The sequence below is a fragment of the Rattus rattus genome, chromosome 12 (genome assembly GCF_011064425.1).
Source record: "Rattus rattus isolate New Zealand chromosome 12, Rrattus_CSIRO_v1, whole genome shotgun sequence".
Lineage (NCBI taxonomy): Eukaryota > Metazoa > Chordata > Mammalia > Rodentia > Muridae > Rattus > Rattus rattus.
The window spans coordinates 70,388,646-70,411,687 of NC_046165.1; the positions used below are offsets into that span (position 1 = coordinate 70,388,646).

General features: G+C 47.1%; 1 protein-coding gene across 5 annotated transcripts in view; it reads left to right on the plus strand.

Annotated features, from left to right (window-relative positions):
• The first annotated feature begins 3,292 nt into the window (after nt 1-3,292).
• The window catches only part of C12H14orf93 (chromosome 12 C14orf93 homolog), a 31,231-nt gene continuing 11,481 nt past the window's right edge, over nt 3,293-23,042 (plus strand). The window contains exons 1-3 of one of the 5 annotated variants that reach the window (XM_032917991.1): nt 3,293-3,325; nt 16,744-17,620; nt 22,392-22,712. In XM_032917991.1, the coding sequence (XP_032773882.1) occupies nt 17,018-17,620; nt 22,392-22,712 (924 nt within the window). In that variant the 5' untranslated portion in view covers nt 3,293-3,325; nt 16,744-17,017. Of the gene's footprint in view, nt 3,326-6,241; nt 6,377-8,070; nt 9,072-16,743; nt 17,621-22,391; nt 22,713-23,042 lie in introns of those variants that run through there. The other 4 variants (XM_032917988.1, XM_032917989.1, XM_032917987.1 and 1 more) reach the window with 4 other exon arrangements.

The following is a 23,042-nucleotide window of genomic DNA, read 5'->3' on the forward strand; positions in this document are numbered from 1 at the left end:
TTTAATCTCAGCATTCAGGAGACAGAGGCAGGTAAGTTTCTGTATTTGTGGCCAGCCTGGTCTAAAGAACAAGTTCCAGGCTAGCCAGGGCTACACAGAAACCTTCTTGTGGAAAATGGATGGATAGACAAATTCACTTTTTTTTTTTTTAAAGAATCTGTTTTAAAGACGTATTTATTTATTTAATGTATGTGAGTACACTGTAGCTGTCTTCACACACCAGAAGAGGGTATCAGATCTTATTACAGATGGTTGTGAGCCACCATGTGGTTGCTGGGATTTGAACTCAGGACCTCTGGAAGAGCAGTCAGTGCTCTTAACCACTGAGCCATCTCTCCAGCCCGACAAATTCACTTTTAAGGAGAAATCTCTATACCTGAAAGAAACCAGGTAAGAGGCTAAAGTGGAGTTTTGGGGTGCAGAGCCCCCACCATTGCATTTTTACAGCCTCTGTAACATTGCCTGGGAGCCCAGAAAACACTATTTGAAAATGATGTGTCTTAAAGACAGAAAGTGCTGGAGACAGATTGCAGTTCATTACTCTAGAGAACAAAAAACTCTGGTCTCTGTAAGCGAACGCATGGGCTTCTCACCCATTCTTCCTCACACTGCTTTGGCAGTAGTCTGTTTACCTAATCTGCAGAGTCCTGTACAAGAGAATGTGAAACCTGCAGACCTATTATTTTCTGGGATATTCCTATTCCTCTAACCTGGGTCTGTGGTACCATTTAAGAGAGGTCAGCGTGTGATAGATTTTCTGGAAAGGTTGCTAGTGTCTATGAGGCTAGAGATAACTTGGGTTAAGGGGACTTGCAGTCCTTCCTGAGGACCCCAGTTCAGTTCCCAGCACCCACCTCAGGCAGCCTACAGCTTACTCCATTCTAGTGAGTCTAGTGCCTCTGGCCTTGAGGGTACCTAAACTTACATGCACATAGACCGACACACATCCACAAAAAATATTCAGCCATTTTATCGAAGCACTTGGGAGGCTGAGACAGTTGGATCTCTGTGAGTTTGAGGTTAGCCTGGTCTACAGAATGAGTCCCGGGACAACCAGGGCTGCACAGCACAACCCTGGTTTGAAAACCAAACCAAGGGCCTGGAGAGATGGCTCAGTGGTTAAGAGCACCAACCAGAGGTCCTGAGTTCAAATCTCAGCAACCACATGGTGGCTCAACCATCTGTAATGGGATCTGATGCCCTCTTCTGGTGTGTCTGAAGACAGCTACAGTGTATTCATATAAATAAAATAAATCTTAAAAAAAAGAAAAGAAAACCAAAACCAACATAGAATAAAATTGAATATTTATTTAGTCATTAGTTTCTGAGCTGGAGAGATGGCTCAGCAATGAAGAGCATTGGTTGCTCTTGCTGAGGACCTGGGTTCAATTCTCACCCCCACATGGTGGTTCACGAGCATCTGCGATACCGGTTCCAGGGGACCCAACTCCTGATGCCTGCCAGCACTAGGTACCCACCTGCACATAACATCTATGTAGGCAAAACAGTCATACACATAAAATAAACCTAAAACAATAAAAACTGCTACTTTGTAGGCCATCAGTAGCTGCCCTGTGTGCTTGTAAATTCCCTCTCGTGGGGGATGGCTTTGCAGTAGCGATGATCTATCACAGAGATGATGGATTCCACGTGGTGCTGATGCAGCCCCTGAGTGGCATGTACTCGTTCAGGGACTCTCTCCAGATTCATTCCTAATACAGTGGTCTTGACAAAGGATGATGGAAAAGAAATTGCCTTAAATAGCCAAGAGATTGATTTCTCGTGGCAGTTCCTGTTTCCAAGAGACAAGGCTCTTGAAGGGATGGCTGACATTTTCCCTCCCTCCACATACAGCTCAGTATCACCAAAAATCTGACTCCTCTGGGTTAGTCTGGGGACGAATAGGTTTAAAACGGAGGGCAAGCACCCCTAGAGACCTGGGAGTTCTCTTGCAAGCAGAGAACATCATCGTGGGGGGGGGGGTCAGAACTGGGTGCCTTATGGCATCTCTGTATCTGGCAAGGCAGGGCAGTGGGGGTAGAAAGTGCTGCGGGGTGGGCAGAATGTGAAGAGATAGAAGAGGTAGGTGGGGCATGGGGGAGGGAGAGGGAGGAGGGGAGAGGACAGCTAAGCACATCAGAGGCTGAAGGTAATAGTTACTGAGTGTTCCCTCCTAGGCAAGACCAGAAGGTCCGTGCCTCTTCAAGATCCTCAGCTAGCAAATGAGAAAACTGTCAAAGCCATTTGTGGAATGGAAAGTCACATCCTTTGAGGGGAAATGAAACAACTGTGATTTATTCTGGCCTACAGAATCCATGTGGTATGTTGGAAAGCATTAAGAGGTGAGATGAAGCCTGGGACCACTGTAGACCCCCGAAATCCTAGCACTTAGAGGTAGAGGCAGACCCGAGGCAGTTGACACCGGCCTTTAGTCTCAGCACTAAGGGGGCAGAGCGGGGTAGATCTCTGTGAGTTCCAGGCCAGCCTGATCTACAGAGCAAGGTCCAGGACAGCCAGGACTATGTGGAAAAAATCTGTCTGGAAAAACAAGTAAAGGAGGTGGTGGTAGGAGTAGGAGTTCAAGGCCATTCTTGTCTCAGTAGCAAGTTTGAGGCCAGCCTGGGTACATGACAAAACAAGACAAGAAAAAAAAAAAAAACAAAAAAACCCCCAAAAACCAAAAAACAAAACAAAGGCGGAAGAGATGGCTCAGAGGTTAAGAGCACTGTCTGCTCTTGCTGAGGTCCCGAGTTCAATTCCCAGCAACCATATAGTGGCTTACAACCATCTATAATGAGACCTGATGCCCTCCTCCGGCCTAAAGGCATACAAGCAGGCAGAGTATTGTATACATAGTAAATAAATCTTAAAAAATAAAATAAGGGGTTGGGGATTTAGCTCAGTGGTAGAGCGCTTGCCTAGGAAGCGCAAGGCCCTGGGTTCGGTCCCCAGCTCCGGAAAAAATAAATAAATAAATAAAATAAAATAAAAAGCCAGCAACAGAAGTGGTAGGATAATGAGTAAGTCTGAGGTAGGGGAGCAGATGGAGAGTATCTAAGGGGAGTGCTCCCCTCCTACCCAAAGTAAAAAGAGTACTGGGGCCAGTCAGAATCTATTTTAGTGGGCACTCTTGGGGACTTTTCTTTTTTCTCTTATTTTGCTATTTTCTTAGAAAATCCCCTCCTGCCAGGGCCATAATACAGGAATAAAAGTGACCAGTAAGCACTGACCTTAGGACACAAGAGCTTTTTTTTTTTTTTTTTTTTTTTTTGGTTCTTTTTTTTTCCGGAGCTGGGGACCGAACCCAGGGCCTTGCGCTTCCTAGGTAAGCGCTCTACCACTGAGCTAAATCCCCAGCCCCAGGACACAAGAGCTTTATGCTTTAAAATATACCTATCTTGCAACCAAGCATCTCCACTGTTTTGTGTTTATTTCTTGCTTGTTTTAATAAATTCTACTTTCCTTAGGAAGCCAGAATCATATTGGGAAAGTTTTAATTACAGTGGGCAAGCAGAAATCGCAAACACAGCAACCAGAGCCGCCCCCAGGAGCAGCTGCTGCCTCCTCTCTGACCCAGCTGCCCCTCCTCTCCCCTAGCCTGCAGACTGTCCTCATCCCTCAGGGCTCCGCCAGGCCTGGCCTCAAAGCCAAGCTCTGGTTTCCAGGGGCTATGCCCAACTGAAGCTTAAAAAAAAAACAAAACCTAAAATATCTGCTTTGCATTTGTTAATGGGTCAGGCAGAAGAAATTCTACTCGTGTCAGCTTCTTGGGTTTATTTGACTCAACTCATTTCTCCCAGAAGCTTTTGCCTGTCAGTTAGGTACTTAAGATAACTCAGTACTTAACCCTTCATTGTTCAGGTTATAAGCTGTCACTAGATAAGAATTGCTGTCCTGGTTTATTTAAAAGAAATAAGATACCATGGGTTTGGGGACGGGGTGTGTGTGTGTGTGTGTGTTCAGGTCAGAGGGCACCTGTGTGTGTCAGGCCTCTGTGTGTGTGTGGTGTGGGTTCCAGAACCAGAGTGCACATGTAGACGTAAGAGAACAACTTGGTCAGAGGACAGCTGAGAGAGTTGGTTCAGTCCTTCAGCATCTGGGTCCTAAGGATAGAACGTGGGTCATCAGGCTTCCGGGCAGGGTTCCTTTACCTGCTGAGCCATCTCTCCACGCTACCCTTCCCCCAATTGAAAAAAAAAAAAAACCCACTTTGTGCCCTGGGAGGGTGAAACTCAGTCAGAGAACGTGTGCTTGCTTAGCATGAGCAAGGCTGTGAGAAAGGAAAGTTTTCTTTAGTTTACAGAAAGTTTGGTCAACATCAGCTGCCATCCCTCAGGAGCTGGCCACTTTGGTATTTTGTTGTTTGTTTGTTTGTTTGCGACTGGCCCTCCCTCACTAGTATCCCAGAGCAACCCCGGGATCTGCCTGCCTCCCCGTCCACAAAGCTGTGTTGTACATAGAGAGCCATGTCCAGCTTTGTGTGTGTGGGTGCTGAGAATGGAGCTCAGGTCTTGTCTAAGCGGCAAGCTCTTTACCGAGTGAGCTATTTCCCCAGCCCCACTTCACAAACGTTAAATAATCACGATAATAAAACAATCAATATCCCCAGCCCCGAAAAAAAAAAAAAAAAAAATAAAACAATCAATAAAACCATACACTGCTTATGGATTTTCATGTAACCAGGAGAAGTTATCGCTCCCCGTGAGGTACCTAGAAAGCTGGTATCCCAGAGATAATAAGTAAGATAATAAGTGTGAGAAAGGAAACTACTAAGACTGAGACCAGAGAGAGGAACAGGAGAGTAATGGAGGGAGAGCAGGATGCAGCAGGGAAAGACGGATGAGGACGCTGACAGACAGAGCTGGACCAGGAGGCTTTGGGGCGGCAGTAAGGAGACCGAGGACGGTGACAGTGGAAGCTAATGCACAGTGAAGCGTGTTCCCCTGGAGACAGATCCATCCTCCAGCCACGCATAGTGACACATGCCTCTGTGTTGTGCTCCAAAAAAAAAAAAAAAAAAAATAATATATATATATATATATATATATATATATATATATATATATATATATATATATCTCACACCACAGCCAGAGTGCTTCTCATTTCTTTTATAAACTCATAGGTCAGGGGTTCAAGTGAGGAGGAAAAGCCAGGAAGTCCCAGGAAGACTTGAGAAGAAGGGTCATGGGTTTCAGGTATAAGTAGGTTTTTTTTATGTTCTCCTTGGAGATCAAGATCAAGGGGCTGCCGGGTGTGGTGCACACAACTTTAATCCCAATCAACACTCAGGAGACAGAGCCAAGTGGATCTCTGAGTTCTCAGACCAGCCTGGTCTAGAGAGAATTCCAGGACGGCCAGAGTTATAGAGAAACCCTGTTTTGGACAGCAGGATTGATAGCTCATCTGAAGGCCGCCAAACCTGTGGACTTGAGTTTGATCCTCCAGACCCTCCAGGTGGAGAGAATTCCTGCAAGTTGACCCCTAACTGCCACATTCACGTTGCAGCTTGCAAGAGCCTCCACCAAAAGATTGTGTGTGTGTGTGTGTGTGTGTGTGTGTGTGTGTGTGTGTGTGTGTGTGTGTGTGTGCCTATGTGTATCCTGCGCGCACGTTTTATAATAAGTAGGTGCGGTGAGACCAGTTTATAGGCTGCTTAAAATCCAGGTTTAAGACTCAGTCTAGATGCAGGGGGTGCCAGACATTTTGGTTTCTTCAGAATGTGGTTTTAGCCTAGTAGGGAAACCTGACCCAGGCTGTACAAAAACAAGCCCCAACTGTAAGGTTACTTGGCCTTTCACTTGGACAATGTTACACTCATAAATGTTCATGTAAAGGTGGGCTGCTAGGCAACATGTGTGACCCAGAGACACTGGCTTGGGAAACCAAGGGTTGAGGCCCATGCCCCCCCAATTCTGGCGCTCAATCCCAATCTAAGAGGTCCCAAGTAACGAGCTAGTTAGCCCAGTTTGGCAAAGTCAGAGGGCGCTCACTCACAGGGTTGTTGTTCTGAGAGCCTGGCTTTAGGGAAAAAAAAAAACGAGACAGGAAAGGTGAGCGGACAGAGAGAAAGGGAAGGGCAGTGCGCACAGCGGCCAGGTCCGGGAGCCCGCGGCCCTCGGGGGCCCCCCGGACGGACGCCTCGGGCGCGGCGCGTGTGCTGGCGGGCGGGGCGGCCGGCGGCCAATCCGGGCGGGCGTCCGGGAAGGGGCGGGGCTTGCGAGCTCCGGCTCCGCGAGTCCTCCTTTTTTGCACACACACGAATACAAAGAGCCACACGACCTTCGGGTATCCTTTTTCCATTTTTTTTTTTTTCTCCTTCATCTTGTATGTGTTTTCCAATTTTTTAAAAATAGAGATCTGTGGCAGTGCTGGGGTGAGGAAACTGTTGCTAAGGGGAATTTGCTCTTTTCCCCATTTCTTTTCCTGTCTCTCTTTCTCTTTCTTTTTCCTGGTCGAGGTTTAAAAATATACCAAGTTGAGAAGCCGTGTGCAACTATGCCCAGACAAATTTACAGTTTTTTTTTTCTTTTTGGATCACATTTTAAGAATTGGTAAATTTTGTGGTTGAAGGATTTAAATTTTAGTCGCTTGGGGAAGTATAGATTTGTTTTTAATCGGGTTAAAGCGATAATGTAAATTTCTACCACAGGCAACTGAGAGATTTGAGGCGCCCTGACAAAGCCTTTGGCATGCGTTTTTAGACACACTCCCTCAGAACCAAAACCAAGTGCTGTGGATGTGGCAAGTGTGCAAGGCCAATAGATTAAATATACGGGGTTATTTTAATTGGAATACTCATTTCCCTGGAGAGAAGGGAAAGTCCTCTCAGTGTCTTGCACACACAATTTCATGAGGACATTTGTGTGTATGTGCGCTTAAAAGCATGCCATTTCGTATGGCTTCATCTTCGGGTTTATTCTTTGTGTATATGTAAAGTATGTGTATATGTGCTGTATCGGATTTTATTTTTAAAGTGTTTTCCTTTGGTTTTATGTGTGTAAAGTAGACCTTAGCATGTCGTTTTTCCCCTCTGTGTTCCCAAACGTGATCAAAACAGGGTTTCAAATGCAAAGTAAAGCTTAGAGGAAATCCTGCACTTAGCATACTTAAGAATTTTCATTCTATTGGAATTTACCTTATTTTCTGCTTCTTTTTGTATCAGATTAACGAATAATTAAATAGTTGCCCCAAAGCATGCAGTCAGTGTGTTTGGCAAGTGAAGGTAGAGGGTTACTGAATGTATAGTCCAGAGCCTCATTAGTGACTTTTGAGTGCTTTTGTTTTTTATTGTTTTTCCTTCTTAAATGTGCAGCTGTGTATATTTTAGCCTCTATGAGTGGTTTTGGGGGAGGTATCAGAAGGTAATTTTCTAGCGTTTTGACAAAATGGTTTTTTTGGTTGGAATTTGTTTGGAAAACTCCACATCCGGGAAAGTATATGTGAAACTATTCTAGTCTAGTAATTGAACTGGGGTATTGGGTTATTGAATTTGGGGGTAGGGACAAGAGGCGGCAAACGCAAAACACAGGAGGGATAAGAAATACAATGTGGTTATTATTGCATTCTGAGAATGCAAAGCTTTCCCCATATCGTTCAATTTTTGAAAAGAGTGTGTACATTGAAGGACTTGCCTGGGGCAGAGGCTCCCTTCCCATAAGAGCTGTGTGCTGAGACAGCCTCATTAGGAGTTATACAAGATTTACCCATATCCAGTCTGTGTTTGAAGGCTGAGTGAAAACATTAGTGTATGTGGATGGCGATCAGGGTCATCACAATGTTGTTACCGGGAGATTAAAGTGCAAGTTTTCACTACAACCAAACCTCTGCGCTCCTTAGTTCAGTGTCCTGTAGAGACAGCATTTAAAGGCACCTAAACAACACCTGCGTGTATTTTGTACCAGGTCTTAGACTCATCAGGAGAATGCCCTGGCTCAGTTTCGCTAGACTTATTTATAGTAAATGAATTATCTCCCAACAATACAGCCAGATTGGTGCACAAGGAATACTGGCTCCAGGGTGGTCCTTCCGCAAGTTTAGACGACTCATATCTTTGAAATGTAGTTATATTCTAGCGACCTTAATGATCACAGAAGAGATGGTGGTTTTTGTTACCCTTTTGAAGTTTCAGGCACCACTGTAGGCTGTTAACTAACAAGACTCGTAAGTCCTAAGACAGTGGAAAGCACCCTCAAAAGTAGTTAGTTGCCGGCTTAAGACTACTTTACGGCTCATAATCTAGGCTCATCGCCAAGGTCGTCGCCTTGAGATTCTTTGTGAGAGAGGAATCCATCCCATGGGTTGGTGTGGTTGGTTTAGTTTTACCAAAGAAGAGCAAATCTATTAATACTGAGTTGATGCAAACTGAATTAAGGAGGAATTGCTATTTTGCAACTAGTACCGCAAAGCTCTGTAACAGAGGCAGGCAGGGGCCCAAAAATCAGCACAACCAAATGTATGCAAGCGCCTTGCGGCCTCTGTGCTTACAGTCGTGTACACACAACTGTAGAGCACCAGGTCACAAAGGCGAGTAAACAGAGAACCAAAATGGCGCCTGGCGTCCTTGAAAAAGCCTCACTTGGTCGTGTCCCTCCCTGAGGAGGCCCCTCCCTTCCCGCTTCGTTGAGTGACTGGGAGCGGACGCCAATAGCGTCCCTGGCCCTGCTTGCTTTTGGTTCAACCGCCTATCAGCACGAGCCAGAGGGCAAGCGGGGCGGGGCGGCACCCTTGCGCGCGCCGCCGGGTACACGGGCGCCGCGTTCTCGCGCGGCTGCGGCACACGGGTTCGGCGGTCTCGGAAGCCAGGAGTTGGGCCCCGCGTGGGCTGGAGCGGCTGCCCTTCAGTTCCACTAGTGAGGACCTGGGGCCCTTCCTGCTGGATGGGACGCGCTGCCTGTAGACGGAGGACGCATCTCACTGGGAATGCGATGCAATCCCTGGCGCCCATCTGAGTCACCTTAGAGTAATAATCAACATTAACTGGAGGCGCTGTGCACATGTGATAAACGCCCTGGGATTTAGTTTTCCAAGTTCCTGTGTCTTCACAGATGCAGTAAAATCCTCTGTATCAGGTATAGTCTAGGGAAACGGGAAGTTTAATCTTACCAAGCTGCACTTTAGCAAGTTAGCTTTTAAAAAATACTGTCATATTGCCACAATTTCTAGGTCTACATAGTTCCAGGTCTGGGAGGGCTGGAGAGTTCGCTCAGTAGTAAAGAACCCTGGTTCAGTACCCAGCATTCACATGGTGGTTCATAGCCTTCTGTAACTCATCTCCCACGGGAACCATTTCTGACCTCCGTGGGCACCTTCTCGTAGCGACTTCTCGCTGGCCTGCGATGCACTAACATGCATTCTAGCAAATACCCATATACGTAAAAAAGAAATCTTCAAAAAAAAAAATTAAGTTAAAAAGAAATTACATGCTAAACAAAGGGAGCAGGGGGAAAGGCACGCATCCCCATTCCCAGGAGGGAAGAAATAATTTTCTGATCACAAGGAAGGCATTTGTTTATGAGCCCATTCTGCCCAGTGTCTGGGCAGTTCTGTTTTGTACCTGATAATGAGGTCTTAGATGTTCTGCAGATCATTAGATCACTGGTTTTGATTTTTGAGACAGGCTCTCTTTGTGTCGCCCTGGCTGTCCTGGAATTAGCCCTGTAGACCAAGCTGGTCTTGAACTGGCAGAGATCCTGGGGGCCTCTGCCTTCAGAGTGCTGGGATTAAAGGCGTTCACCATCCCTGCCCAGCCTAGACTGGTCACTCTTACAATATAAGGGAAGCATATTTGACGGTAACTGCTTACTTGCTGCTGTGATAACTCATTTCTTTTAGAAATAGGTTTTTAAGAAGACTTTCTAACAGGTGAGCCATTTTGTACCTTGAAATGGAGGAAACAGGGCTGACGAGGAGGAGTTTTAAGGGACTCTTTCCTTTTTATTTCCAAAGAAGATAGGAATTGCCTATCACAGTAAAGAAAGGCCATTTCTATCCTGACCCTAAAGAGTTCAAGGCCCATTGTGAGAACATTTACCTGAAGAATACCATATCACACCCATCCATTAAACTATAAGAAAAAACTATTTTTCATACTTTGGAGGGAAACTCAGTTATGCAAAAAATTCACTCAGAATGCTTGAGAGCAAGCAAAGAAACTGCCAAGAATATGATGTATTTAGTCTTTAAAAAAAAAAGTGTGTGACTTGGGAGGACAGATTGTGGATGTCCTGAACTGTTATGTTTAAAGATGAAGTTTTCTTTTTTTTTTTTTTTTTTGTGGGTTTTTGGCATTGGTGTTGGTGGTTATTGTTGTTGTTGGTCTTGGTGGTTATTGTTGTTGGTGGCATGTGTCTGTGTGTGTGTGGTTTTTTATTCTGTCTGGACGTCACCTTACTGTGTAGTGGAGGATAACTTTGAACTTCTGATCCTTTTGCCTCCACCCCTCCGTTCTGGGATAACTGGGGGCTAGTACCCTGAGTGGTGTCTTACGTAGTGCTGGGAATGGGGCCCAGGGATGTTAGACACTACTCTACCCACTGAGTCACATGACCAGCTCCATCCGCTGTATTCTATTTTGGTTTGGTTTTTATTCATTTATTTTTTTGCTGTTAACTTCAGTCCAGCCTCAAACTCACTCAACAGCTAAAGCTGCTCTCTAACCAATAGCGGTTGCTCTTAGGTGTGAGTCCCTGCGCCTAAGCCGAAAAGTACAGTTTCCAAATTCATTTCACATGTATTAAAATTAGACTCTCAGGTGTGGTGGCAGAATGCCTGTGATCTCAGTGTTGGAGAAATGGAGGAAGCAAGATCAGGCATTCAAGTCAGTTACATAGCAAGTTCAAAGCCAGCCTGGGCTTCGTGACATCTTGTCTCATAAAAACACGTAAGATCGGACAGTGGTGAAATTACTCCTGAGTGTGTTTAGTAAGCCTCCTTTTAACACTTGTCATTCATGTTGTTAACTCATCGTTAGATTGGGGTTTTTTGTTGGTTGGTTGGTGGGTCATAAGATTCATAACTTTGGCTGGACTTGGTGGTGTATAACTTTAATTCCAGCACTCCCGGAGGCATAGTTGGATCTCCGTGAGTTCAAGGCCAGCCAGCCTGGTCTAAATAGCTAGGGCTATGTAGCCAGAGTTCCAGGATAGCCAGGGCTACAATAGAGAGACCCTGTCTGCACCCCCTCCAAAAAAAGGGGGGGGGTTATTTTTATATGTTGTGCTTGCAAGAGTTTATGTGCAGTGTGTGTGTGTGTGTGTGTGTGTGTGTGTGTGTGTGTTTGTGCGTGTGCGCGCGCGCGCGTGAGAGAGAGAGAGAGAGTAGGAGCCAGGGGAAATGGGAAGAAGACATTAGGACCACTGGCACAGGAGTCACAGGTGACCATAAGCCATCCATGTAGATGCTTGGAAATGAACCTTGGTCTTCTTGCAAGAGTAACAAGTACTCGTAATCACTGAACTGTCTCTCCAGCCCCAAGATATTTTTGGTTTGATTTGGTTTGCTTTTTCTTCTAGGTCAGCCAGGGTTACACAGAAAAACCCAGTCTGGGGAAAAATGAAAGGCTAGGGCCAAACGTCTTCAGCATTACTGTTTCAAACCGTTATGTTAGATTTAAGTTAGAAATGCATGTTGGGCATGATGACAATATGCCTTTGATCCCAGTATCCAAGAGGCAGAGGCAGCTGATCTCCATGAGTTCAAGGCCAGCCTGGTCTATATATCTCTATATAAGGAGAGAGAGAGAGAGGAGAGAGAGACAGAGACAGACAGACAGACAGACAGACAGACAGAGAAAGAAACTGACTTAAGAAAACAAATTAGAGAGAGTCAGGGTTGTTGGTGGCCATGATAGGCATACAAAGCTTAGTTAATAATAATAATTAATAATAATCCAGCTGCTACGTGTGCAGCACTGACCCAGAGTCAGTATTTTATAGGTCTCTATAGAGGGACAACCTTTTTAAAACTTTTCATTTTTATGTGCCCATGTGCGTGCTGGGGGCGGTGCCCTTGGAAGCCAGAAGAGAGCACTGGAAGCCTTGGAGCAGAAGTTGTGAACCGCCTGACGTGGGTGCTGGGATGTGAACTCAGGCCTTCTGGAAGAGCATCAGGTGCTCTTCACCTCCAAGCCACTTCTTCAGCCCCTGTTACAGATAATCTTTATACAAACAAAGCAGGCAGAGATGAGAAAACCAGATTTGGAACATTTAAATTAGCTCGGTGGTACGCACTGCAGTCTGACCCCTGGGGAGGCTAAGACAGGGAAAGCTTGGTCCAGGCACCCTAGACCGCAGAGGGAGTCTGACGTTAGCCTGGGAGTGCATAGTGAGACTCTGACTTCAAAACAGCCCTCATAAGTTCAGACATGCCTCTGTTTGCCTATAGCCCTAGCCCTGAGGAGGCTGAGGCAGGGCAACCGCTGTAAGTAAAGGGCATGATAAGTACAGCTGGCCAGCCAGGGCTTCACAGTGAGACCAAGAACCTGTCTCAAGTCAAACAGAAACCCTGTAACTTTCTTTTTCTCACAAGATCCATGTTTAACATCTTTGTACCACATTGGCTTAAAAAAACCTCACAGGGCCTGGTGGCACATGTCTTTGATCCCAGCACTCTGGAGGCAGATTTCTATGAGTTCAAGGCCAGCCTGGTTTACAAAGGGAGTTTCAAGTTCCAGAACAGCCAGTACTGTTACACAGAAAAACAAACAAAACAAAACAGAAACCCCAAACCCTCAGGAGTGGAGAAACAGCTTAGTAAAGGAAAGCACTCGCTGTACAACCATGAGGGACCTGATTTCAGACCAGAGCACCCTTCTAACAAGCAGGCTGGTTTGGTGCACCTGTAATCCCAGTATTGTGGAGAGCAGACAGGAAGATTGCTATCTGACACCTTAGCTGGAAAACCAGACAAAACAAAACAAAACAAAACCCAAAAACAAAAAAAACAAAGTGCTAGTTTCAGGGAGAGACTCTGCCTCAAAAAAAAAAAAAAAAAAAAAAAAGGTGGAGAGTGATGTAGGAGGCAGACAGTCCCAGAACACCCACACATAAACCACACCCATGAATGCACACCCAGGATAGATCCTTATTTAGGAAGAAAAAGAATACATTGTGTAAATGGTCTATCCACAAGTTGCTGTCGATTTGCCTCCTGGTTTCCTTTAGCCTTTAGCTTTGATTTGGCTTAACTTTTAGTTTCAACTTTAGCTATGCTTTTCAGTGGCTAATGGCGGGAAAGCTGTAATGGATGTAAGGTCTTCTTTTCCTTTAGACTTAGTATTTATGTGTATGGATGTTTTGTCTGCATGTACCTCTGCACACCAGGAGAGACCACTGCATTCCATGGGAGTACAGTCATAGACAGTTGTGAGTACCATGTGGGTGCTGGGAATCGAACTCACGACCTTTGGAGGAGCAGCCCATGTGCTTAATCGATGCCCAATCTCTCCAGCCCATGAAGTTTTTATAGTGAATACGTAGCTAAAGAAAGCTACCTTTTCAATATAAAGGGCGAAAGAGCAAACTTAAAACTTTTTAATTATTATTTTTGTTTGTTTGTATGTTTGTCTGAGACAGGGTCGCACTATCTAGCCCTGGCTGTCCTGGAACTCACCGAATAGGCCAGGGAGGCCTAGAACTCAGAGATCTAGTTTCACCACAGACTAGAGGCTATTTTTAGTAACTAAATATAATGAAAATGCATCGCCAGTTTCTGTTCAGTATCTCAGAGGCACTGTCAGCATTGTTCTTGTTTCTTAAGAGTGCACTTGCTGCATGGCCTGTGATCCCACTCACAGGCTAGGATGAGCAGACTGCTGGACTGCGCAAGTGAATTCCGGACATCCGTGGCTACATAGCAAGACCCAGTCTTACAAACAGTGACATGCCGTAGTGGCGGCTCACTGCTTACGAACACTTGCTGTTCTTGCAGACGACCCAGGCTTGATTCCTAGCACCCACATGGAGGCTTACAACATTCTGCAACTCCCAAGTCCAGACGCTCCAGTGTCCTCCCAAGATAGAGACCTACATGCAGGCAAGACACCCATACTCAGAGAAGAAAATAATAAACTAGAACTAAGAAACTAAAGGGAGCGAGCTGATTTAAAAAAAAAAACCCAAAATTCAATATATAGAAGATTCATTTTAATTATGATGTTATGATAAATTACAGCGCAGAATGGAAATGTATTTGTCAGGGAATTGTAAACACACTTAAGATTTTGTCATTTACAGAGCTTCAGGCTGAAAGATTCTTTTAATGTAACCAAACATCATTTAGAAAATAACAATGTGGGGTTGGGGATTTAGCTCAGTGGTAGAGCACTTGCCTAGCCTGGGTTTGGTCCCCAGCTCCGAAAAAAAGTTTTTTTTTTTTTTTTTAAAAATAAGATTTATTTATTTTATCTATATGAGTACACTGTAGCTGTCTTCAGACACACCAGAAGAGGGCATCAGATCCCATTACAGTTGGTTGTGAGCCACTATGTGGTTGCTGGGAATTGAACTCAGGACCTCTGAAAGAGCAGTGAGAGTTCTTAACCACTGAGCCATCTCTCCAGCCCCAAAGAGCAGAAGTTTTTTTTTTTTTTTTAAGATTTATTTATTAAAATTTTAGTAGTAAGATTTTTTTTTTTTTTTAAAAAAAAAAAAAAAAAGAAAATAACAATGTTTGGGTTCCTTCACGTGTTCTCAGTGACTCTATACCTCCTAGCCCCCAGCCCTCCATTCCTGTAGTAGTTCAGTTACTTAGATAGAGTGTTTCCAGAGAGACACAGTGTGGTTCTCTGCTGCCATCCCTGTCTCTTTCTGTAGGGTGAGTCCTTGGCTAGCTAGACCTTCCTGATGGGCACCACCTCTTCCTTTAAGGATTCCGAGAAATGGAGATAACCCCAGGTGGTTGCTGAATGGTGAACTCAAGATATCTGGCTTCCTTTAAGGGGTCTTGAGGCCCAGGGATGTAGTTCTGAGACTGCTTCCGGACAGCTCAGCCCCAGTTCCTAGACCTAGACTGAAGTTCATTCCCTATCCCGCCCCTCAGCACTGAAGATGCAATACTGGGAGGTCGACTGGAAGTAGCACCATGTTCCTATGATCCCAACACACCCAGGAGACTGAGGCAGGAGGATTGGCTTCCTGATGAATACCAGGCTAACCACATAGCAAGACAGAAACAGACCAGCATTGTGGCCATGCCTTTAATCCCAGCTCGGAAGGCAGAGTAGGTAGATCTCTATAAGATTGAGGCCAGCCTGGTCTATTGTAGTGAGACTTTTATGTCAAACTACTAATAAATAAACAAGGTAGGGGCATGGTGGCAAATGCCTGTAATCCCAGTGTGTGGGAGGTGGAGGCAGGAGTTATCCTGTGTTTAAAGCCAGCTTCTGTTACACTGAATTGTTTTGTTTTGTTTTGTTTTCTCCATGTAGTCCTGACTGCCTTGGAACTCTATAGACTAGGCTGGCCTTGAACTCAGAAATCTGCCTGCCTCTGCCTCCCAAGTACTGGGATTAGAGGCATATGCCACCACCACCAGCTTTTTTTCTTTTAATTTCCTTTATTTTTAATATGTATGGATATTTTGCCTGTATGTCTGTTCCCAACATGTTGACCTGGTGACCACAGAGGTCAGAAGAGGGCATCAGATCCCTTGGGACTGGAGTTACAGCCAGTTATGAGCCACATGTGGGTGCTAAGAACTGAACCCTGGTCCTTTGCAAGAGCAGTCAGTCAGTGCTTTTAATGGCTGAGTTGTCTCTTTAGGAGACTTACTCTGAGTGCACATGTATGAAAATTATAGAGTATAATAATAAGTAATTACGTCAACCGGAAGTTTGATGTCTGTAGAGGAATGTTAATCCAGCAACGTTCTGGCAAGAGGCCACATCCAAGACCTAGGTCTGTCTGATCTGGCTGGAGGGCAGATGAGCCCTGGATTCCTGTAGATCCGGTTGGAATTTAGACACACCTTTAGTACATACCCTTAATTCCTAACAACAATGGCTAGGTTAGTTCATAGAAGGAAGTGACGTCTAACTGAGGGGCAGACAAAGTGACAAATCAGAGAAAGATTTGACAGAATGAGTCAGAAATAAGGAAGAACACAGGAAAGAGACTATTTAAGAGAAAACAGAGAAAAGGTGTACGATATGAGGTCAGGCAGAGCAGTGAGGTCAGAAGCTTCGAGAAACTGGATAATCAGTCAGCAGGGAAGATCAGATTGTATGGAGGCCAGGAGCTTCCGGCCTAGGCCTAGGGATAGTTAGAACAGAGTGAAACCCTCTGGGCTCAGACCGAGCCATGTATCTGCACAGCCTGGGAACGGCTCTATTCTCATCCCTTCATCCGAGGAAACAAAAGAGACATTTACAGGTATCCACTTAAATATCTATGAGAACGGCAATAGTCAGCGTCTGTTTTCTTCTTTGATAAAAAAGGTACACAACATCCTTGCACTTCTCTTCTCTGGACCTGGTTGCTATTGGTTCCCTAGATCTGTGTTGATGACACAACCTGTGTGAAGTGTTCTGAGCACCTCGATAGTGTTATTAGAGTAATGATGGGGGTCAGAGAGAAAAGAGGAAATAGACCTTCACTTTCCTAATCTTCTTTCCTGGTGTCCCCTTTCTGTCCCCTGGACTGCAGTGGGCTTTGGGAATGTCCTTGCTTGACTGTAAGAAGAATGCCTTGAATTCCCTCAAACTTTGCGTCAGTAAAACCTCTGTTTTTGTTTTCACTCTTTCAGTGAAGGCTGTGGGACACCAGTGTGCTGTGCGCTTAGGGAGCACAGGACCCGCTAAGCTGAGGAGAAGCAGCCATGGACTGTGTATGTCTTCACCCGCTAGCCCACTCCTCCACGGAACCCACAGCCTGGAGCCCCAGCTCTTCTGACCACCTTCTATGAGAAAGGAAAGTGCATTCCTTGTGAATTCCAAGCGCTTCCCTGCTGAAGGCCAGTTATCTGGAGCACTGGTGAAGCGGCCTGGCAGTGTGCACACAGTTACCCGCGTCCATCAACTATGTCCTTCAGTGCCACCATTCTTTTCTCCCCTCCCAGCGGCAGTGAAGCCAGATGCTGCTGCTGTGCCTGTAAGAGCGAGACTAGCCAGGGCAGCACGGGTTCTCAGGGCGGGAATCCTCCTGCCGGTACCCCCATCACAGTGACTGGACATGGCCTGGCAGTCCAAAGCTCCGAACAGCTCCTGCACATTATCTACCAACGCGTGGACAAGGCAGTGGGTCTGGCTGAGGCTGCTCTGGGGCTTGCGCGGGCCAACAATGAGTTGTTAAAACAGCTCCAGGAAGAAGTGGGTGAGCTACGGCAGGGGAAAGTGTGCACCGCTGATGAAGATGGTGAGAGCAGGGCCCGCAGCCCACCACCCGAAGAGCCTGGAGTGCTCAAGGGGAGTCCAGGAGAAGCCTCCAAGACCGTGCCTGCCATGGAGGAAGAGTGTGATAGCGTGGGCAGTGGTGTGCAGGTGGTGATCGAGGAGCTGCGGCAGCTGGGGGCTGCCTCCACCGTGGGACAAGGACCCTTGGGCTTCTTCGCAGCCCCCCAGAGAGATGCGCGGCTTCCAGGATGCACTCTGGCTGCGGTAGAGGGAGCCCCGCTGCTAAACCCAGTGAGTGACTCCCAGTGGGATTGATCTGCTGCCTCTTTTTCTTTCCCTCTTTAAAGCATTCTTTGATTTGTATCTGCGGTAAGACAGAAAGCCCCAAAGTTCCTCCCCTTCCGGGGGTAGGCAGCACTCTTGTTCCCACCCTGAGCCTTTTTGGCAGGAGGTCACTTTTGGTGCGTGTGGCGATGTGGCGCTTCTCGCTTTCTCAACAGCTCCGCGTGGCGTCTTTTCCGCAGCTGTCTCGGCTATTCCACCAACTCCGACTTTCCTGGCGAGAATGCCTGCCATGCACAGACAGCTCATTCATATTTTATCACGGCCTTCGCTTGCCAAGAAGGGCTTCAGTACAGAGATGAAAGTGTGGAGGGGAAGAGAGGCAAAGGTGCAGAGAGGGGGGGAAGAGAAGGATGCCAGGCCGCAGGTGCAGAGGAGAAAAGTGGAAACGAGCGGTTTGAGGAAGGAGGGAAGAGTGAGGGAGGAACATAAAAGAAAGGTGGATCTACGTAGGAAGGGGAGGTTGTTTATTTGGTGATGATGATAGACAGGACCCCACTCTCTAGCCCAAGCTGGCCTCAAACTTGGAGCTGTCCTTCCACCTCAGACTCCCAAGTGCTGGCATTACAGATGTAAACCACCATACTTGGTTTCAAGAGAATCTATTTAGAAAAAGATAGAGTGGGGGGCAGGGAGTTGAGGAAGGAAAATAAAATGTGAGCAGTGTACTGAGCATGGTGGTTCTTACCTTTAATTGCTTTTGAAGACATATTTAATTTTTAATTACGTGTATGGGGGATAGGAGGCATGTGCACATGAGTGCAATTGCAGAGGGAGGCCAGAAGAGGGAGTACGATCTCCTGGAGCTATAGTTATAGGTTGTTATCAGCCACTCAATATGGGGGTTGAGATGCAAACTCAGGTCCTCTGAAGAACAGTGTATACTCTTTTTTTGCATTTTTTTTTTTTTCCGGAGCTGGGGACCGAACCCAGGGCCTTGCGCTTCCTAGGCAAGCGCTCTACCACTGAGCTAAATCCCCAATCCCCAGTGTATACTCTTAAGCCATCTCTCCTCTCCAGCCTCCTTCAATCTCCCACCCCCCTTCTCTCTTGTTTTGTTTTTTTTTTTTTTTTTTTTTTTTTTGGACCAGGGTTTCTCTGTAATGCTGGCTATTCCTGAACTCTTTGTAGACCAGACTGGCCTTGAACTCAGAGTTCTGCTCCTGAGCACTGGAATTAAAGGCATGTGTCACCACCACTTGCTTTTAATACCAGCACCCAGGAGGCAGAGGCAGGTGAATCTCTGTGAGCTGAAGGTCATCACAGTGTACATGGTGAGTTCTAGGCCAGCCAGGACCGTGCATTGATACTGTCTCAAAAGCAGGGAGGAGCAGGAACAAAGAGGACATCACCGGAGGATCATCCTGTCTTTGAGGCCAGCCTGGGCTTCAGCGTAGGGAGTTCCAGGCCTGTCTGAACTAAATATAGAAATCCTATCTAAAAAGGGGAAGGGGAGAGGCTGGAGAGAGGGCTCAGCAGTTAAGAGCACCGACTGCTCTTCCAAAGGATCTGAGTTCAGTTCCAACACTAGCGTTTGGCCTGCCAGGACCTGTACTCACATGTTCATATTCACACAGAAACACATACATATAATTAAAAACAATAAGAGCGTGTCCTAGAGCAGAGGAGGAGGGAAGCAACCATATTCCGGACAGGAAAAGACATAGAAATACATTGTGCTTTCAGTGTTTCCCTGCTCCAGGGTCACTTGAAGAAGAAAAGCCCAGCTAAATAGAATCAGAACCACAGAAAGGCACGCAGGGAAGAGAAGGAGATGGAAGGATGGCAGAGATCACAGAGACAGGATAACAAATGTACTGCACTCAGCAGCCTGAGCAGAGTCTAGGCTCTCCCCTCCCTCCGACTGCCCACTCTCCTCCCTCCTGACCCAGCGGGGTAACCTTACCCAGTAAGGAGTAAAGAGCAGAATGCATGGGCGAATGAAAGGGTGGGACCTCCCAGGCCGTCTGCTGAGTGTGAGGAATGTGAGCATTTAGACCTCTCCCCAGATGCTAGCCTATCACCACAACTGGCTGTTGCTCTCCTAAAGGCTTCCATTTGTAGTCCTGGTCACTGTTCCTCGGCTCTGCCTAGCTCTGGCTCGCCTGAGAGGCAGGAGACAGGAGGGTCCGAGCCCAGGCCAGCTGCTCTCTGCACTGGGGTTCTTTCCGCCAGGGAGGCTTCCAGGCTGACAGGATGGAATTAGCTTTTAGATTTCACAGCACAGAAAGCAGGCAGCTCACAGGTCTATAAATCTCAGCCTCCTCCTCCGCTTCTCTCTGTATGTGTGTGGTTCCCCCCAGTTTCACCGTTTTGTTTTCTTGGCTGCAAAAAATCCCCACTCCCTCCTTTCCCTCAGCCCTGCTCCCTCCTTTCCCCTCAGCCCTGCTCCCTCCTTTCCCCTCAGCCCTGCTCCCTCCTTTCCCCTCAGCCCTGCTCCCTCCTTTCCCCTCAGCCCTGCTCCCTCCTTTCCCCTCAGCCCTGCTCCCTCCTTTCCCCTCAGCCCTGCTCCCTCCTTTCCCCTCAGCCCTGCTCCCTCCTTTCCCCTCAGCCCTGCTCCCTCCTTTCCCCTCAGCCCCGCTCCCTCCTTTCCCCTCAGCCCTGCTCCCTCCTTTCCCCTCAGCCCCCTCCCTCCTTTCCCTCAGCCCCACTCCCTCCTTTCCCCTCAGCCCCACTCCCTCCTTTCCCCTCAGCCCCACTCCCTCCTTTCCCTCAGCCCCACTCCCTCCTTTCCCCTCAGCCCCGCTCCCTCCTTTCCCCTCAGCCCCGCTCCCTCCTTTCCCCTCAGCCCTGCTCCCTCCTTTCCTTGTCCTGCACGCCCTTGACTGCAGTCAGTCGGCTGGATGTTAGGGCTGAGATCGTGTGAGAGTGTGTGTGTGTGTGTGTGTGTGTGTGTGTGTGTGTGTGTCTGAGTTATATGCATGCCTGAGCTGTTTGTGTGTGTGTCTAAGGTGTGTGTGTTTGAGAGGTGTGTGTGTGTGTGTCTGAGTTTGTGCGTATGTGTGTGTGTGTGTGTGTGTGTGTGTCTGAGATCGTGTGAATGTGTGTGTGTGTGTGTGTGTGTGTGTGTCTGAGATCGTGAATGTGTGTGTCTGCACGCCCTTGACTGCAGTCAGTCGGCTGGATGTTAGGGCTGAGATCGTGAGAGGTGTGTGTGTGTGTGTGTGGGTGTGTGGTGTGTGTGTGTTGTATGGTGGGTGTGTGTGTGTGTGTGTGTGTGTCTGAGATCGTGTGTGTGTGTGTATGTGATGTGTGTGTGAGATCGTGTGAATGTGTGTGTGTGTGTGTGTGTGTGTGTCTGAGATCGTGTGAATGTGTGTGTGTGTGTGTGTGTGTCTGAGATCGTGTGAATGTGTGTGTGTGTGTGTGTGTGTGTGTGTGATCGTGTGAGTGTGTGTGTGTGTGTGTGTGTGTGTGTGTGTCTGAGATCGTGTGTGTGTGTGTGTGTGTGTGTCTGAGAGTGTATCTGAGATCGAATGTGTGTGTGTGTGTGTGTGTGTGTGTGTGTGTGTGTGTGTGTGTGTGTGTGTCTGAGAGTGTATCTGAGATCGAATGAGTGTGTGTGTGGGTGTGGGTGTGGGTGGCCCGGCCCAGACTGGCCCCTCCAGGGCACCTGAGGGCAGGTGAGGTGTCTGTTATGTTTGTGGCAGCCTCTCCAAGGGTTCATTGCCTCTCCCTGCTTTATTCTGCCTTTTTTCTCATCCCCTTTATTGTTGTTTCTCTTCACTTGTCGTCTTCTTTCCTGAACTGCTTGGTTCCCCTTTCTTGTCATCAGTTCCTCCCCTGCTTCCATCCTGACAAAGGCTTATCTGGATACATTTCTGTCTCCTCTCTTCTCTTCTCTTCTCTTCTCTTCTCCTCCTCCTCCTCCTCCTCCTCCTCCTCCTCCTCCTCCTCCTCCTCTCTTCCTCCTCCTCCTCCTCCTCCTCTTCCTCCTCCTCCTCTTCCTCCTCCTCCTCCTCCTCCTCCTCCTCCTCCTCCTCCTCCTCCTCCTCCTCTTCTTCTTCTTCTTCTTCTTCTTCTTCTTCTTCTTCTTCTTCTTCTTCTTCTTCTTCCTTTCTCTCTCTCTCTCTCTCTCTCTCTCTCTCTCTCTCTCTCTCTCTCTCGACGTTTTTTGTTTTCTGAGACAGGATTTCTCTGTGTAACAGCCATGGCTGTCCTGAAACTCACTCTGTAGACAGGTTAGCCTGGAACTCACAGAGGTCCCCCTGCCTCGGCCTCCCGAGCACCACCCCTGTTGAATATATGGTGACAAATATACTCAAGAATATACCGTAAGTAACCGGTCACAAAGACAGTGAAAACATTGCCCAGTTCATGTAAGATGTTCTGTGATAAGAACCCAACACTCCAGGTCATGTTCTTAGAAGAACAGTTTCCTCAGTTGGCTCGCTCAGTAGCCAAGAGCACCATCTGCTCTTCCACAGGACCCCGGTTCAATTCCTGAGCATCCACATGATGACATACAGCCATCTGAAACTCCATTTCCAGGGGGATCTGACACCATCTTGTGGTCCACACACATATATGCGGACAGAACACTCATACACGTATGGGAAGGAACGATCTGCCTGTGTGCTCATAGACTGCCCAAGAAGCATCATTGGCATGGAAGACTGCTGCTTGGACTCCTCCTCTTTTCACTGTTCTTGGCCAATGGTGGTTAATCAGGTTCCTCCTCCACCTACCTAGTGATAGCCTGTTCTTCTTATGTTCTTAGATGGCGGCAGACGACTATGCGGCCTCTGAGGGTTCAATACAACGAGTGTTGGTCCCTGCTTATGCCAAACAGCTGTCACCAGCCACACAACTGGCTATCCAGAGGGCATCCTCAGAGCCAGGACCAGAAAGTGGAACCAAGCTGCCAGCAACCCGCCCCGAGGACATGCTTGGATCTGCAGCGCTGGACAGTGCCTTGGAGGAGTCAGGCCCCGGAGGCACTGGGGAATTGAGCCGCTCTCTGGGATTTATTGGCTCCCCGTGCAGGATCCGAGGAACTGGGCAGAAAAACTCCAGGCGTAAGCGAGATCTGGTGCTCTCTGTAAGTGAACTCAGTTTCAGTCATTTTTTTCTTCTTCAGTTTGAAGAGAGAAATAAAGAGTGGGTTGACTTTAAGCCTCTAAATAGAGTGAATAGCATCCTAAATCCTATAAGAATGGGAGGGATAAAGAGGCCTTACTCCATAACCTGGAGCACCGGCAAAGCCTTTCCCAGTGCCTTGTCTTTCAGGCTTGTCTAGGCAGAATGGTGTCTTCCCATTAAAGAGAAGAAAACTTTTTCTTTCTGTGTTGCCATCATCCTGATGGGAAGATTTTTGAGGATCAAGCATGCTGATCACCAAAGGGTGATGTTTTAGCCAGTGTTCAGGCTA